The sequence below is a fragment of the Bos indicus genome, chromosome 10 (genome assembly GCF_029378745.1).
Source record: "Bos indicus isolate NIAB-ARS_2022 breed Sahiwal x Tharparkar chromosome 10, NIAB-ARS_B.indTharparkar_mat_pri_1.0, whole genome shotgun sequence".
Classification (NCBI taxonomy): Eukaryota; Metazoa; Chordata; class Mammalia; order Artiodactyla; family Bovidae; genus Bos; species Bos indicus.
Genome location: NC_091769.1, coordinates 99,926,901 through 99,940,749, shown reverse-complemented (window position 1 = coordinate 99,940,749; position 13,849 = coordinate 99,926,901). Strand labels below are relative to the sequence as shown.

The window sequence follows — 13,849 nt, the reverse complement described above, 5'->3', positions numbered from 1 at the left end:
TTTCAGGGTTTAGATCCCAGTCGATTTCAAAAACAAAATCCGATTTCTCTCCTCAGTAGCTGAGGCTTGCATGTTAGGATGAGTTCCTGGAGGCTGAAGGGCTCTGTGCCCTTAGAAACACGTTTCATCAGGTTCAGCATAAAGTCCCTGCTGCCCACTGTACCCCAGCCTTAGGGGAAAGAAACAAAATTCACCACTGTGGGGCTGAACAAACGCACACGCACTCATGTAAATGAGCAGCGCATTTTTCATTTGAGCTCTGGTTTCCCCGGCTATTTCTCATGGGAAATCTAGGCTTTCCCTGATTCTAGTTGGAACCAAAATTCCTAAAATACCAACATTTAAATTACTTTTTGTAATGTAGATTTTTCTTCTCTTGATTATAAAAAGAGTGGTACTCTTCATTTGTGGAAATCTTAGAATGTAGTCTAGTCAGGAGGACAGAGGACAGATGGCAGTGTGCTAAGCGTGGCTGGCTTGCAGCAGCGAGATTTCAGGCGAAGGCAGCTCCCTTTGCAGTATTCTGTGTCCCTTCACTTCCTTTGCTCTCCTGCCTTTGGGGGTCTGAACGATTCTCCCTGGTGATTGTGACCATGGAGCGTGTGCCCAGCTTGGGGAACAGGTCCTCGCTCTTGGACCGTCCTGCCCTGGCTCAGGTGGCTCCCGAGGGCAGTTGCTCTCAGGTCCCCAGGCTGCTCACTGTCCGCCCAGCACGCTCAGTTGCAGGGCAGGGGGCAGAGATGGATCTGGCTGGCACCGAAGGGAAGGACCCTGACATTGCTCGAAAGGTCACAGGAACATGGGAGACATCCCCCTGGGCTTCCTTTACCTCACTGGATAGGAAGTTCTAAAATGCCTTCTTTACTATGACACTCATAATCTTTCGGTTTAGCAATTAGAGGCTTCCCTGAAGGTCCAGTGGTCAAGACTCTGCACTTCCAACGCGTGGGGCTTGGGTTTGACCCCTGGTCAGGGAACTAAGATCCCACATGCTCTGTACGCAGTGCATCCAGAAAATTAAAACACAAAAGCAATGAAGTACCAAGTTATTGTGAATGAATTTTATTTATTTCAATAAACTTAAATCTAATAAGACAGAGAAGGATAAAAGGGTAAAATTTTTTCTTCCAGACCTGTTTTCCCTTTGTAAAAATTATGCAGTGTGTAATAAGATATTAATATATAAAACCTTAACATGCTAAAATACAGTTAGAAAGGTCAGAATTGGAGTTTGAATCCTGGTGAACACCCCCAGAATAGTTCACTCTTCGGGCTCCCAGCATCTGAACTTTCTGTTGGCCCTGCTTCACCAGCTTTGTAGAGCATCTCTGCTCCACCTCGGGGTCTTATTTTGCCCTGTGTACCAGAAGGTAATAATGCTTGTTAGGTCTGTGCTCTCCACCCGCCAGAGCCCCTCTGAGGGCGGCGCTGCCCCTCGCCCATCTTCGTGCCCCAGGACCGAACACAGGGTGCCCGGTATCGTCACAGCGGGTGCCCGCTAAAGCATTTGTTGAATGAACGAAGGCAGCCGAGAGTGGGATATTTGATCAAACTAGTCCAGCAAACGAGGATGAGTAGAGTTTACATTTGTATGTATTTATTTTGGCCTAGCCGTGCAGCATGTGGGATCTTAGTTTCCTGACTGGGGATCAAACCCTTGCCCCCTGCATTGGAAGCGTGGGGTCTCAACCACTGGACCCCCAGGGAAGTCCCGAGCTTACACTTCTGAATACTCTGCCTCTGTTTTAGTATACATGTGTTACTTTTTGTACCTCTGTGTTGTCACTTCAATTATAAAATGCATGCTAGCCAATTAAAGCCCTGTTTTCTTCCTAAAATGATAAAAAATAATAGGTTATACATTAAGCTCAAAAAGGAAAAAAAATCTTATCTTCTGTCTCTTAGTAAAAATCTGAGTACTTATATGACCATTTTCTGCTTGTTGTTCTTCAGGTGGCATGATATTGCTAACATGTCCCACAATAAGTCCTTTTTTGCATTAGAGCTGGCAAATAAAGAGGAGACCATCCAGTTTCAAACTGTGAGTAAACATTAAGAATCTGCATGGACTGTTTTTCCTAAAAGTTAACATTTCTGTGTGTATGTTTGGGGGAGTAGCTTTAAAATGATAGTTTTTCATAGTTTATGAAAAATAAAATTTTATTCTTTGTAACATTTTGCGTAATCGCATTTAGCAAAGTTGCTCAGTAAATACTGTTGAATGAATTGAGTCTTTGGATAAATACTCAGTTTATTAAGTATGATTAGGATGACCTTTAAATTACATACATAGGCTCAGCTATAAAGAATCTGCCTGCAGTGCAGGATACGGGGTTCGATCCCTGGGTCGGAATGATCCCCTGGAGGAGGGCATAGCGACCCACTCCAGTATTCTTGCCTGGAGAACCCCATGGACAGAGGAGCCTGTATGGTCTGTGGGGTCGCACAGAGTCGGACACGACTGAGCGACTAAGCACACAGGAGCACAAGTAGGGAAGAAAGGAAACACTGGCATCTTGGCTCCCACTGATACGAATAGCTCTGTAGAAATACTGTTTCACAGTTACCTTTACTCTCTTGACAAAAGCCATGAGTCTGAGTTACTTCTTTTAAAAATGTCTTTGAGTATCTGTTTGTCAATAATAAAATGTTTTGTTTAGTCACATCTTTGAGTAATAATAAAAGATGACATTTTCATAATTTAAATATTTCTAAGTCATCCAGAAACTGTTACTATAAGAATCATACTATTGAGAGCTTTTTGTTGGTCTTCATAATTTTTTTTTAAGGTACTGAAACTTTTATTAAACCCTTGTTAGACACCACACTTTGAGCCAAGCACCCTATGTACACTTCCCCCAAAAGTGTGAAAGTGAAGTCACTCAGTCGTGTCTGACTCTTTGCGACCCAGTGGTCTGTAGCCTACCAGGCTCCTGTGTCCATGGGATTTTCCAGGCAAGAATACTGGAGTGGGTTGCCATTTCCTTCTCCAGGTGGTCTTCATAGTTTGAATCCTAATTACAACATTCATATGAGGAGTGCAGTGGTAGAAAATGCAAGAATCACTGTGTGTTAGAAGTGACTTTGGTATACCATGTCACCCGTGTCTGTCTTGTTCTCAGATGAGGTCTGTATCAAGTTGTAGATGTCCTTTGCTTTACTTCGTGCGTCTTTTGTTTGCTAGGAAGACATGGAAACAGCAAAATACGTCTGGAGACTCTGTGTTGCGCGACATAAATTTTACAGACTAAATCAGTGCAGCCTGTAAGTATACCCTGCCCGTGGATACTGGAAAATGATGCCCTTAAAAGTTTTCATCCTGAGCTATAGGGTATCATCTATAAGGGCAATTTTTTTTAAGAAGATAACTTTTGAATGACATTTTTATAATAATCTCTTTGCTTTTGTATGTTAAAATTTTATTTCTCAGTTATTTTTCATTTTAGCTTTGGACCAACCTCTAGTATCTACAAATAGGCCTCTAAGATTTCTTTCAACTAGTAACACAATTATTCTAATTCTTGAAAGCTAAAAGGAAAAAAAATTTTTTTAATCAACACTTTGAGTCATAAAAGCTCATTCAGCTCTTCCAGCCATTTGAAGAATTTACACCTCGTCTTAATGTACATTTTTCCTAGCCCCATGGGTCTGCCCCTTTCTGCTGGGTCATTCCTGTCAGGACGCAAACATGCTGTCACATTTTACCTCTAAACACATCTTCTCCGTTTCCACATCCCTGTAGCCCCAGTGCTGTATCTTTCTTCTTTTCTCTTGGAAAGAGTTGCATCATCTTTCTCTCTCCCCTCCCTCCCACCGTTTCTCTTAAGCCACCTCCTCACTGACGCCCCTGTCAGAGTAACGGAGACTTTCACCCAGTGGCCATTTGATGAGCTCTTCACTTGAGTGCTGGGCGGCACCAAACCCCTGCCTGCGCCTTCCTCCCTGCACCCCGATCGGTGCTCCTCCTTGGCTGCCAGGACCCTCTTCTGCTTTTTCTCTTTCTGAGGCTGTTTCTTCTCCGTGCTCCTCCTTGGCTGCCAGGACCCCCTTCTCCTGCCTTTTCTCTTTCTGAGGCTGTTTCTTCTCCGTGCTCCTCCTTGGCTGCCAGGACCCCCTTCTCCTGCCTTTTCTCTTTCTGAGGCTGTTTCTTCTCCGTCACCTTGGCTGCTTTCACCCCCGGACCTCTTCTCGTCTACACTCACCCTGTAGGGGATTCGGCCTGACCTGGTTCGTAGCAGCATCTGTACCTACAGTGCACCTGACTTTGTCGCTAGCCTGTCTTCCCGAGAGCTCTCCACTCGCACCCCCGGCTGCCTCCTTGGCATCTCCACTTGGGTGCCTCACAGGCTTGTCCGATTTGGTAAAGTGCCTAAAGCCAGACTCTCTGCCCGCGGCTCGCCTTCCTGCCCGAGTTTGCTGCTCCTGCTCCTGCCTGTTTGCTCAGGCGGCGGCAGAGCACAGGCACCACCAGCCCAGGAGCCAGAACTCCTCCTCATTCCTGCTTCCCTTCCCTGCCGCGCGGAGTTCGTCCCTGCGCTCCGCGAACTCTGTACCTTCAAAATGTCTCTCAATCGGGCCATCTTGACGCTCCTTCAGCAGGTAACTTGGTGCCGGCTGCCCTGGCTCTCACCTGGAATACTGCCGCAGCTCTCTGGCTGTTTCTGGGCCTCCCTGCCTGTAGCCGACTCTGCATCGTCAGCCGGAATCCTCTCACTCTGCCTAAGGCCCTGCACTGACTCGCCCTCGTCCTTGGAAGCGCAAAGCCGCGTGTGCGCTGTGCTTGCCTGGTTCCACTGTTCCCTCTGCCCTCCTTGCTCACCCACTCCAGCCACACTACTATCCTATCTGGTCTGTGAGCGTGCCCTCTGTCTGTCCGACCCCCTCCCCTCCCCAGTCTTCACGTACTGGCCCCTCATTGCATCAGGGTCTCTTCAGAGGTGCCCTTCATCAGCGGTTTTTTTGTTTGTTTTAAATATTTATCTGGCTGTGCCAGGTCTTAGTTGTGGCATGTGGGATCTAGTTCTGACCGGGGATGGAACTCAAGCTCCCTGCATTGTAAGTGCAGGGTCTTAGCCAGGGGCCCCCAGGCAAGGCCCAGAGAGGCGGTTCTTGACCACCCCGGCACCCGTCTCCATCTGCTACCTGTTTCCCCTTCATGGCCCGCAGCCCCCTGATCTGGGTAACCCCTCTCTGTGGTCTGCATCCCCTCCCAGCCATCCGCCCTCGGCCTGTCTGTAGAGCCCAGACCGCGCCCCTCTTGTTAACCCCTGTATTCCCGGTGCTGAGCAAGGGCCTTGCTCCCCAGGGGCCTTGCTCCCCGGAGGCCTTGACGGATTTGCCGAGTGAACGCGGGGAAGCGAGTGTTTCGCGCCCTGCCCCGGGATGTGTGTGGTGCTGTCAGAGCCCTTGGGAGAAGGGTACCTAACCGGATGCACAGGCTCGGAGAGGCTTCCCGGCAGAAGGCCACGTGAAGCAGAGCGGTTCCGCTCCTTCCCCACCCCTGTTCCTGAAGCCCTGCCCTCTGCTCCAGCTCACCAGCTGGCCCCCAGTCGGCCTGCTGGCCCTGTTGCGCCTGCTCTGGGCAGTCTCCTTAACCGATGAGCCAAACGTGCAGCTTTGCTTCCAGTCATCGCTCAGGCCCACGTCTGTGCTGTTCTCGCCTCTAGCCCGCCTCCTCCGAGCCTAGTGCCCCGCCGAGCCTCCATCCTGGCTCCCAGGGCCCTCGGTCCCTGCCCTGCCGGTGCCCCTCACGGCCCCAGGCCTTCGCCGGGCGCCCGCCCTCCTGTTCTCAGGCGGGCTCACCCTCATTCCTGCAGATCCAGAGTGAGCGCTGCTGCCCGGCCGCCGCGCGGTGCCTGTCGCGTACCGCGCTCAGTGCTGCTTTTCCTGCCGCTTATCACGTGGTTCAGTCAGCGCTTCCTGTGTCAGGCGCCGTGTGGCCCGCCTTCGTCTCCTCTGGCTTCACAGCAGCCCGTCTGCACTGTCCCGGTGCCCATTCACAGGGACGCTGTGGAGATAGACAAGCGCGGACTCGCGCCCTGCCACGCGGCTGGCAGCTGGGAGCAGGGTCGGGAGTCCGGGCCGTGGGCCCTGCCCGGGCCGAGCCTCGCGGGCCCGGCGCGTCCGTCCGCCGGGGCTGGGGGCGCAGGGCTCCTCCCTCGAGTCTTCAGGCCCGGGCGTCCGGCGGGGCCGGGGCCGGCTTCCGAGTGACGAGCCTGAAGCAGGCTCGGGAAGTCCGGGGGACGAGCCGTCCTGCTCCCCGCCGCCGTCCTTTCATTCCTGACGGAAGGACGGCTTGTACCTTAGGGCCCGTTAAGGAGAGGCGCTCCCCGGTTCATGGGCCCCAGTGTGAAGGAGCAGCGGTGCGAAGAGAAAAGCAGGCCTGGCTTGGGGCTGGGAAGGACGTCCGCTGGGGAGGACCATCCAGCAATTAATTAGCCCTGAGGCCCCGGGTTCCCTGCATCCCCGTTCCCTCCACCGTCCTTTCATACGAGATGAGTCCCGCTGCTTCTGCCGCCGGGGCCGCGGGAAACGCGAACCGCCAGGCGCAGCGGCCTCCTTCCCCGTGGCCGCCGCCACCTCTGCCTGCTGCGGGGCTCGGGGCTCCCGCACCTTTGTGTGAGGAGGGCGCCCCCTCGCGGCGGGCTCCGCTGCGCCGGGGTCCCGGGCGGTGGCATCTGGGGCTCCTCCGCACCGGGCTGTTACCGGCGTGGGTGGCAATGCTTTGTGTGGATACGTGTGTTCCGCTCAGAGCAGTACGTGTGCAGTCTCCTGGGCCACAGCCCTTTCGTAGATGTAAAGCCTTTCATAAGTTTAAGAGTATTCGTAATAATGAGCCATCATTCCCTCAGTTCACTCCCCCCCACCCCCCCGCCCTGGAAATTAATGGAGAATCAAGTCATTTGAAATAAACCATAAGATAGAATCTTTTTCCAGTAGGCATCCCTGTTGGTTGGTGGTTAATACCTTTTTAAAAGAGTTTTTTGGCAAATCACCCCTTGGTAACAGTTTTAAAGTTCAGAAGGAAAATAAATAATTTATGTGTGTGTGTGGGGTAAATGACTCAGTCTTAGCTCATTTTTTAAAAATAATATTACTATTTATTCCCAAATATAAATAAAACCACATTTATATTAGATCCTCATTTGAATATGTTACATTTGTATAAGGAAAATGAGTATTTTTAAAATGAAATAATTATATGTAAAGGTCTATTTTCTACATTTTGCTTTTAATTTCCATACGTGTTAAATCATGGAAGTCCATTTTCATGAACTATTGCTATGAAATAATTTACGATGGAAGATACCCTCTTCATTCTACAGGAAGTAGATGTAGCACTCGATCCCCAGGTGAAGAGAAATGAATCCTTTTTTTTTGGCTGTGCTTGGCCTTCGTTGCAGCACTTGGACTCAGTTGGCCTGTGACACGTGGGCTCTTAGTTCCCCGACCAGGGATTGAACTGGCCCTCCTGCGTGCAGAGTCAGCCACTGGACCACCAGGGGGATCCCTCTCTTTGCTATTTTAATTTATAGTGTGAGGATAATGTGAGTTTTATTTAGCACTTCTTTGGAGTTGGAATAGGAATTAAATGAGGTAGTGACAGTTTCTTAGGTCAAATGACTTCTCTCCCCTTCTCTGCCACCCCAAGCCCCAGACCCATTCATGCTATCATTGACCTGTTGAATTTGCATGAGAAGAATCAGAGGGAAAAGGAATCTTGAGAGGGTGCTTGGTGTGTGGGAGGCTCTTTCTCTCCTCTCTGGGGAGAGCGGGGGAAGGGGAGTCTAGTGTCCCCAAACCTGCAAAGCCGAGTGGCAGAAGTTTCCACAGACTTTCTCTAGAGGAGGAGGTTGAATTCCTGTCGCCCGTGGGCTCCTTGCTCAGCCTTGTCAGCATTGGCGAGTGTTCCTGCAGTTTAAGGCTACTGGCAAATATAGCAGCCAGTCTGTTCTGGAGACTTCTGTGATCAGGAGATGCACTGGCCCTGCCCGGAGGGAGCTGGGGCTGTCCCCCTTCTTGGCCTACTGCAGGGTTTTTGAAGACACCGTGAGAAGCCTGGAAGAAGAGAAAGCCCCTGTCCCATTAAAGGAAGATCACTGAGGTCAATATTTTCTGGGTATTTCCACTAGCCAACATATTTTTTGTGCATCAAAATCTCACTCCTCTATAGCTTGAAATATACAAGAAACAAAGCTCACAAAGCAAAAGTCAGCTCTTGGAAATTTACTGTCTTTATAGCTCAAGTGTAAGTTGTAAGTGAAAGTTAGTTGCACAATCATGTCCAACGCTGGGAGTCCATGGACTGCAGCCTGTCCTGCTCTTCTGTCCATGGAATTTTCCAGGCAAGAGTACTGAAGTGGGTTGCCATTTCCTTCTCCATGGGATCTTCCTGACTTGTGGATTGAACCTGGGTCTTCTGCATTACAGGTAGATTCTTTACCAACTGAGTCACTAGGGAAGCCCAAGTGAAAGTCGCTCAGTCATGTCCGACTCTTTGTGACCCCATGGTCTATACAGCCCATGGAATTCTCCAGGCCAGAATACTGGAGTGGGTAGCCATTCCCTTCTCCAGTGGATCTTCTTGACCCAGGGATTGAGCTGGGGTCTCCTGCATTGCAGGTGGATTCTTTACCAGCTGAGTCACAAGGGAAGCCCAAGAATACTGGAGTGGGTAGCCTTTCCTTTCTCCAGTGGATCTTCCTGACCCAGGGGTTGAGCCGGGGTCTCCTGCATTGCAGGCGGGTTCTTTCCCAGCTGAGTGTCAGGGAAGCCCAGATTGTAAGTGCTTAGCCGTAAGCATCCATTGCAGTCCTCACTCACTGTCTCCTTCACTTGTTCAGCACACATTTGGCAGCTTCCTTGTGTGCCAGGCACCAGTGGCACAATGGTGTGTCCTTTGCCTCGGTGGAGCCCATGTGTCTGTTGGGGTGGGGGGGGGGCGTCAGGTAATCAGCTATTAGGAGCGTGTGCTCAGGAATCTGACAGACCCGCCCGGTTCTGATGCCAGTTCTGCTTATTTGCCATGTGACCAGGAACAATTTACTTAATCTAAATATCCATTTCCTTATCTGTAAGGAAAGATACCACCAGCCTCCTTCTCAGGGTTGGTGTTTGGATTCCCCGAGGTAATCGTGTATAGCCTTTCGCACTGTTTCAATAAGTAATGTCATTTGTTTTACTTGGCCTAGCAACCTTTTCTTCTTGTGTCTTCTCCAATACACACATTCCAGTGATTTCCAGCCCCACCGAAATCTTTAGCTGTCTCATTTTTAGAAGCACCCACCAGCATAGTAACTGCCCCTAAACACTACCAACTGTTCACCGTTCTCTCTTGTGTACTCAGTTTAGCTGGTCTCCTAGAAAACTGCTTTGACAAGGATTTTGGCAAGAAGAAAAAGGAGGTTAGAACATGTAGACCCGATGGAGAGGCTGCCTACGTCAGCTGGGCAGCAGGAAGACGTGCTGGTTTGTTTTTAGCAGAAGTGGCCTCTGCAGTGCCGCCTCCACCCTGGGGGCCGCCAGCAGGCGCCAGGATAGACCCCCGTGTGGGGTGCCGCCTCCACCCTGGGGGCTGCCAGCAGGCGCCAGGATAGACCCCCATGCGGAGTGCCGCCTCTGCTCCGAAGCTCACATCCTTGGGCTTCGTGTTTAACAGACTTTGTTTTTGTGTCTGGCTGGGCAACTCTGGACACCTCGTTGGAAGATCCTATCAACGGCCATTTTCCTCATCTCTGTGTTTTGAATTTGTAGTCCTTTTAAGGTTTAGTCAATTTAGTGAGTCTCTGGACTAAATATAAACTTCAGAGGCCAACTAGGATGGCCTAAATCTAGCCCTGATGATGGAGAGTAAAGGAAAAGTAAACCTCGAGGCTGCAGAATGCAGTGTCTTCAAGTCCTGAATGCTAAATTGAAGAATGTATTAACGTGCAGTTAAGGCTCGTCCCTGGTGGCCTGATGGTAAAGAATCCAGCCTGCCAGTGCAGAAGGGCTTGGTCTCTGTCCCTGGAGGGCTGCAGTCCTCGGGGCAAAGTGTCAGACACGACCCAGCAACTGAGCAACAGCAGTGTGCAGTTAAGGAGCGTTTTAAAAGAGAACTGACACGCACTAACACGTGTGCAATAGATGGTGGGAATCCGCTGTGACTCAGGAACTCAGACCGGGGTTTGATCATGATGCAATTGGGTTTGATCATGATGACAACTGTGACCTCTGTGACAACTAGAGGGGTGGGAGGGGGAGGGAGGCTCGAGCAAGGGGACGTGTGTATACCTGTGTCTGATCCATGTTGATGTATGGCGGAAACCATCACAATATTGTAATTACCTTTCAATTAAAAATAAGAGGGGAAAAAAGGCTCAGACACACCCTCCTGACTTTACTAATGTTTTACCAACTGATGTGGGTATTTTTGCAATTAATGGAATTGACATCCATTTTATTCTTGTTGCATAATAATTACTGGCAGAATGGGAGCATCCTTTGGAATAGAGACATCTATTCTTCATCAACAATCTTAATTCGTTCCAATGATAATAAAAGGAAGTTACTTTTAAAAATGTTTAATCAAAAAAAGTCAACTCATAAAAGCAGTTGCAGCTACTTGATAGTTCTATTAGGAGTAATTTTCTTTTACCTCAAAAATCTTGGAGAAGGCAATGGCACCCTACTCCAGTACTCTTGCCTGGAAAATCCCATGGACAGAGGAGCCTGGTAGGCTGCAGTCCATGGGGTCGCTAAGAGTCGGGCATGACTGACTGACTTCACTTTCACTTTTCACTTTCATGCACTGGAGAAGGCAATGGCAACCCACTCCAGTGTTCTTGCCTGGAGAATCCCAGGGATGGGGGAGCCTGGTGGGCTGCCGTCTATGGGGTTGCACAGAGTCGGACACGACTGAAGCGACTTAGCAGCAAAAATCATATAAAAATTAGCTAATATTAAGAGATTTAATAGAAGAAATTAGTTACAGTGCTGAAAATAATTTTTGAGATGAGACTTGAGGCTTGAGATGGTAAATTTACTGATTAAATGGAATTCATGTTCATTTTGTGATTACGGATTTTCTAATAATTAGTCCTTAGGAACACTGTAACCAAGGATGACATTTTTTGTAATCTGTTATTACATGTCACATAAGCTTCTGGGCCAGGAATAGATGCTCAAAGGTTTTTCAAAAAGAGCTCTGACAAAACTGCATCATGATCAAATCCAAGAATCCTACGTGTATAGGTTCCTAGATCTTACTTGCAATAAAACTGACCACACACAAGAACAACAACAAAAATGCCTGCCTTTATCTTTAAAAGATAGATCCTGACAAAAGGAATTTTCTTTTTCTTATTTGTGACCTATGTTTATTCAAAGATGGAGCTTGCTCTGAAAAGCTTAAAATCTCAAATTATCTGATAAATGTTAGCCAGGACTCCTGAATACTTTTCATTTCTTTTTTAAAAGTACACTTAGAACCAGAGAGAAGTTTCTTGCAAAGGAAAGTAAATGGAGTTACCACCAGCCCACTGAACCAACGTTCCTACTCTTTTGCTCTCCCTACCTTAGTTTCTTAGAGGAAATACATGTTCTTATGGAGAAGGGCATGGCAACCCACTCCAGTATTCTTGCCTGGACAATCCCATCGATGGAGAAGCCTGGTGGGCGACGGCCAGGGAGTCACAAAGAGTCGGACACAACTGAGCAGCTAACACACATACTCCTAAGTTTCCCAAGTTCCCAGCTTGTCTCTTGATCATGTGTGTGGTCCGCGGCTCACAGGCTCTCCATCAAAGGCACTCCATTGCTTCTGGCTGTGAGGCTGGCAGCTGGCGGTCCGTCCTGAGCGCTGAGAACGGAGGTGGTCAGCGCTGAGCCCAGCCCGCAGGAGAAGCGCGTTTGCGCCGTCTCTTCCCTGGGGTTGAGTCTGTGGCCCTCTGGCCTGGCGCCCCCTCCGCTCTGCTGCTGGTCGCTCCGGAGGGCCTGCCTGCATGGACCGGGGACAGCTCTTCCTGCCTGGCCCTGGGCTCGGCCAGGCAACTGACGGCTGCTCCGCGAGGCTCAGACCCTGGAGTGCAGCCGGGAGACCACCTGCCTTTTTTCTGATTGATGACTGGATGAGTTTGTCGCTTGGGAAGATTTATCCTTTACTTTCTTATTAGCATGTCTAGGAAGAGTGTGTGCATATGAGCACGTGTATATGTGTTTCTCCAAGACATGTCTTATTTTTACAGGCAAACTCAGACCGTCATAGTGAACCCAGTTAGGAGGAGGTCTTCTTCGAGGATGTCTCTGGTAAGAAAGAAGGAAAATTACAATTGCCTTTTTTTGTTTTAGTGCCGTCGCTTTCCTTAATAAAATACGCTTTTAGCAGTGTTCGTTTTTAGTTCGAACTGTTAAAGTATGCTGACATTTGACCAAAGAAATGGTGATTTTCTACAACTTAAGCCTAATATTTATATATGTAACATTTATTGTGTTATATATTTTAAAATATTAGGTCCAACCTAATACTAAAGATATTGACTATTAGCCAAGAGTAATCAGAAGTTAGTAGATATTTAAAATACTAGATGGTTTAGCTAATAAGATTAAAGATAGTACATATAAGTTTTTTCTAATTGATTGTTTATATAAGAATTCAGGAAACCTGTGTCTGTTCCTGCTTTCTTGTGCTGTCTGCTGCCTGATAACAGAGCATAGCGCTTAGCATTGCCTTTCTGGAAAACCCTGCAAAGGATAGATAGGGTGAGAGCTATAGGGTCTTGATATTTATTTTTCATATATGATACGTCAGGCTCCTTCAGAAGTTTCTCAGTGAAAAGAAAGAAGCCAGAAAAGAACTGTTTACACATATTCCATAGACGATGTGTTTTAACCCTGTTTCCAACTTTCCGATTCTTAGCCCAAGCCGCAACCCTATGCGATGGCCGCCCCACCCCAGCTGCACTATAACGGACATTACACAGAACCGTACACCTCTTCCCTAGGTAAAGTACACCATTTCTGAAATGCCTTACAAAATTACTATAATTTGAATAAATCATGAAGGCTTGGAGACCTTGAAGCCAGGATAGTTTTTTGCCTGAAGTTATTACACAAATAACTTAAAAATTTAACTTCACAGAATTATTGTCACGATGATAGCCAACCTGTATTCATTAGAGTCAGTTTTTTGGGGGATATGGGTAGCAAACATGTAGTATCAGATTCTGATGCTCAGATCTGATCCTGAATTTGGCCCATGGGCACTCCTTCGAACTGGCTCCCAAGTCCTGTTAACATGTGCCCCATGGGCTCTGAGCGCTTCTGTGATTTCTGGCCCGGGAGGTCCCAGGCTTGTTCTGTGTTTTTTCCTGCCTGAGACCTTCCCATTGTAAACGATTATTTTCCTCTATTTATGTTTATCTTTCAAATGATGGGCATATTGAGTTATGTGAAGACAGGGCCTCTGAAGCTGTATCTCCAGCATTCATTTTACAAGCATTATTACTTTACTCTGTCCACAAGGCTCTGCTGTAAAGGCGGGGAGATGGATGCAGAGAGGTAATTCCACATCTTAAGAAGCTTAGATGTGGAAGCTAATAGAGGAGGATAACACAAGCACACAGATGACTTAGGCACAAAGGGAACAGGCATGTTGTGACGAGCGTGAGCTGGGCAGTCTGAGAAAGGCTTCCTGGAAAGAGGGGTGACTTCGGAAGGCGGGAGTGGCGAGCTCCCGGGTGGGGCCGCTGCCCCTGCTTTTGTGCGGGGGGCGACTGCGCCGGCACAGACGGCGAAGCGGGCGCTTGGACTCAGGCCCGCAGGGGACTGGAGGGCGGCGTGAGGGACCAGGAGGCGGGCGGTGGCGCGCTGT

General features: G+C 48.7%; 1 protein-coding gene across 2 annotated transcripts in view; it reads left to right on the top strand.

Moving 5' to 3' along the window:
• Positions 1–13,849, top strand: part of PTPN21 (protein tyrosine phosphatase non-receptor type 21) — a 78,663-nt gene that overhangs the window by 47,294 nt on the left and 17,520 nt on the right. For both annotated transcript variants that reach the window (XM_070797969.1, XM_070797968.1), the window contains exons 9-12: positions 1,954–2,041; positions 3,185–3,264; positions 12,225–12,285; positions 12,896–12,980. In XM_070797969.1, the coding sequence (XP_070654070.1) occupies positions 1,954–2,041; positions 3,185–3,264; positions 12,225–12,285; positions 12,896–12,980 (314 nt within the window). The remainder of the gene's footprint in view (positions 1–1,953; positions 2,042–3,184; positions 3,265–12,224; positions 12,286–12,895; positions 12,981–13,849) is intronic.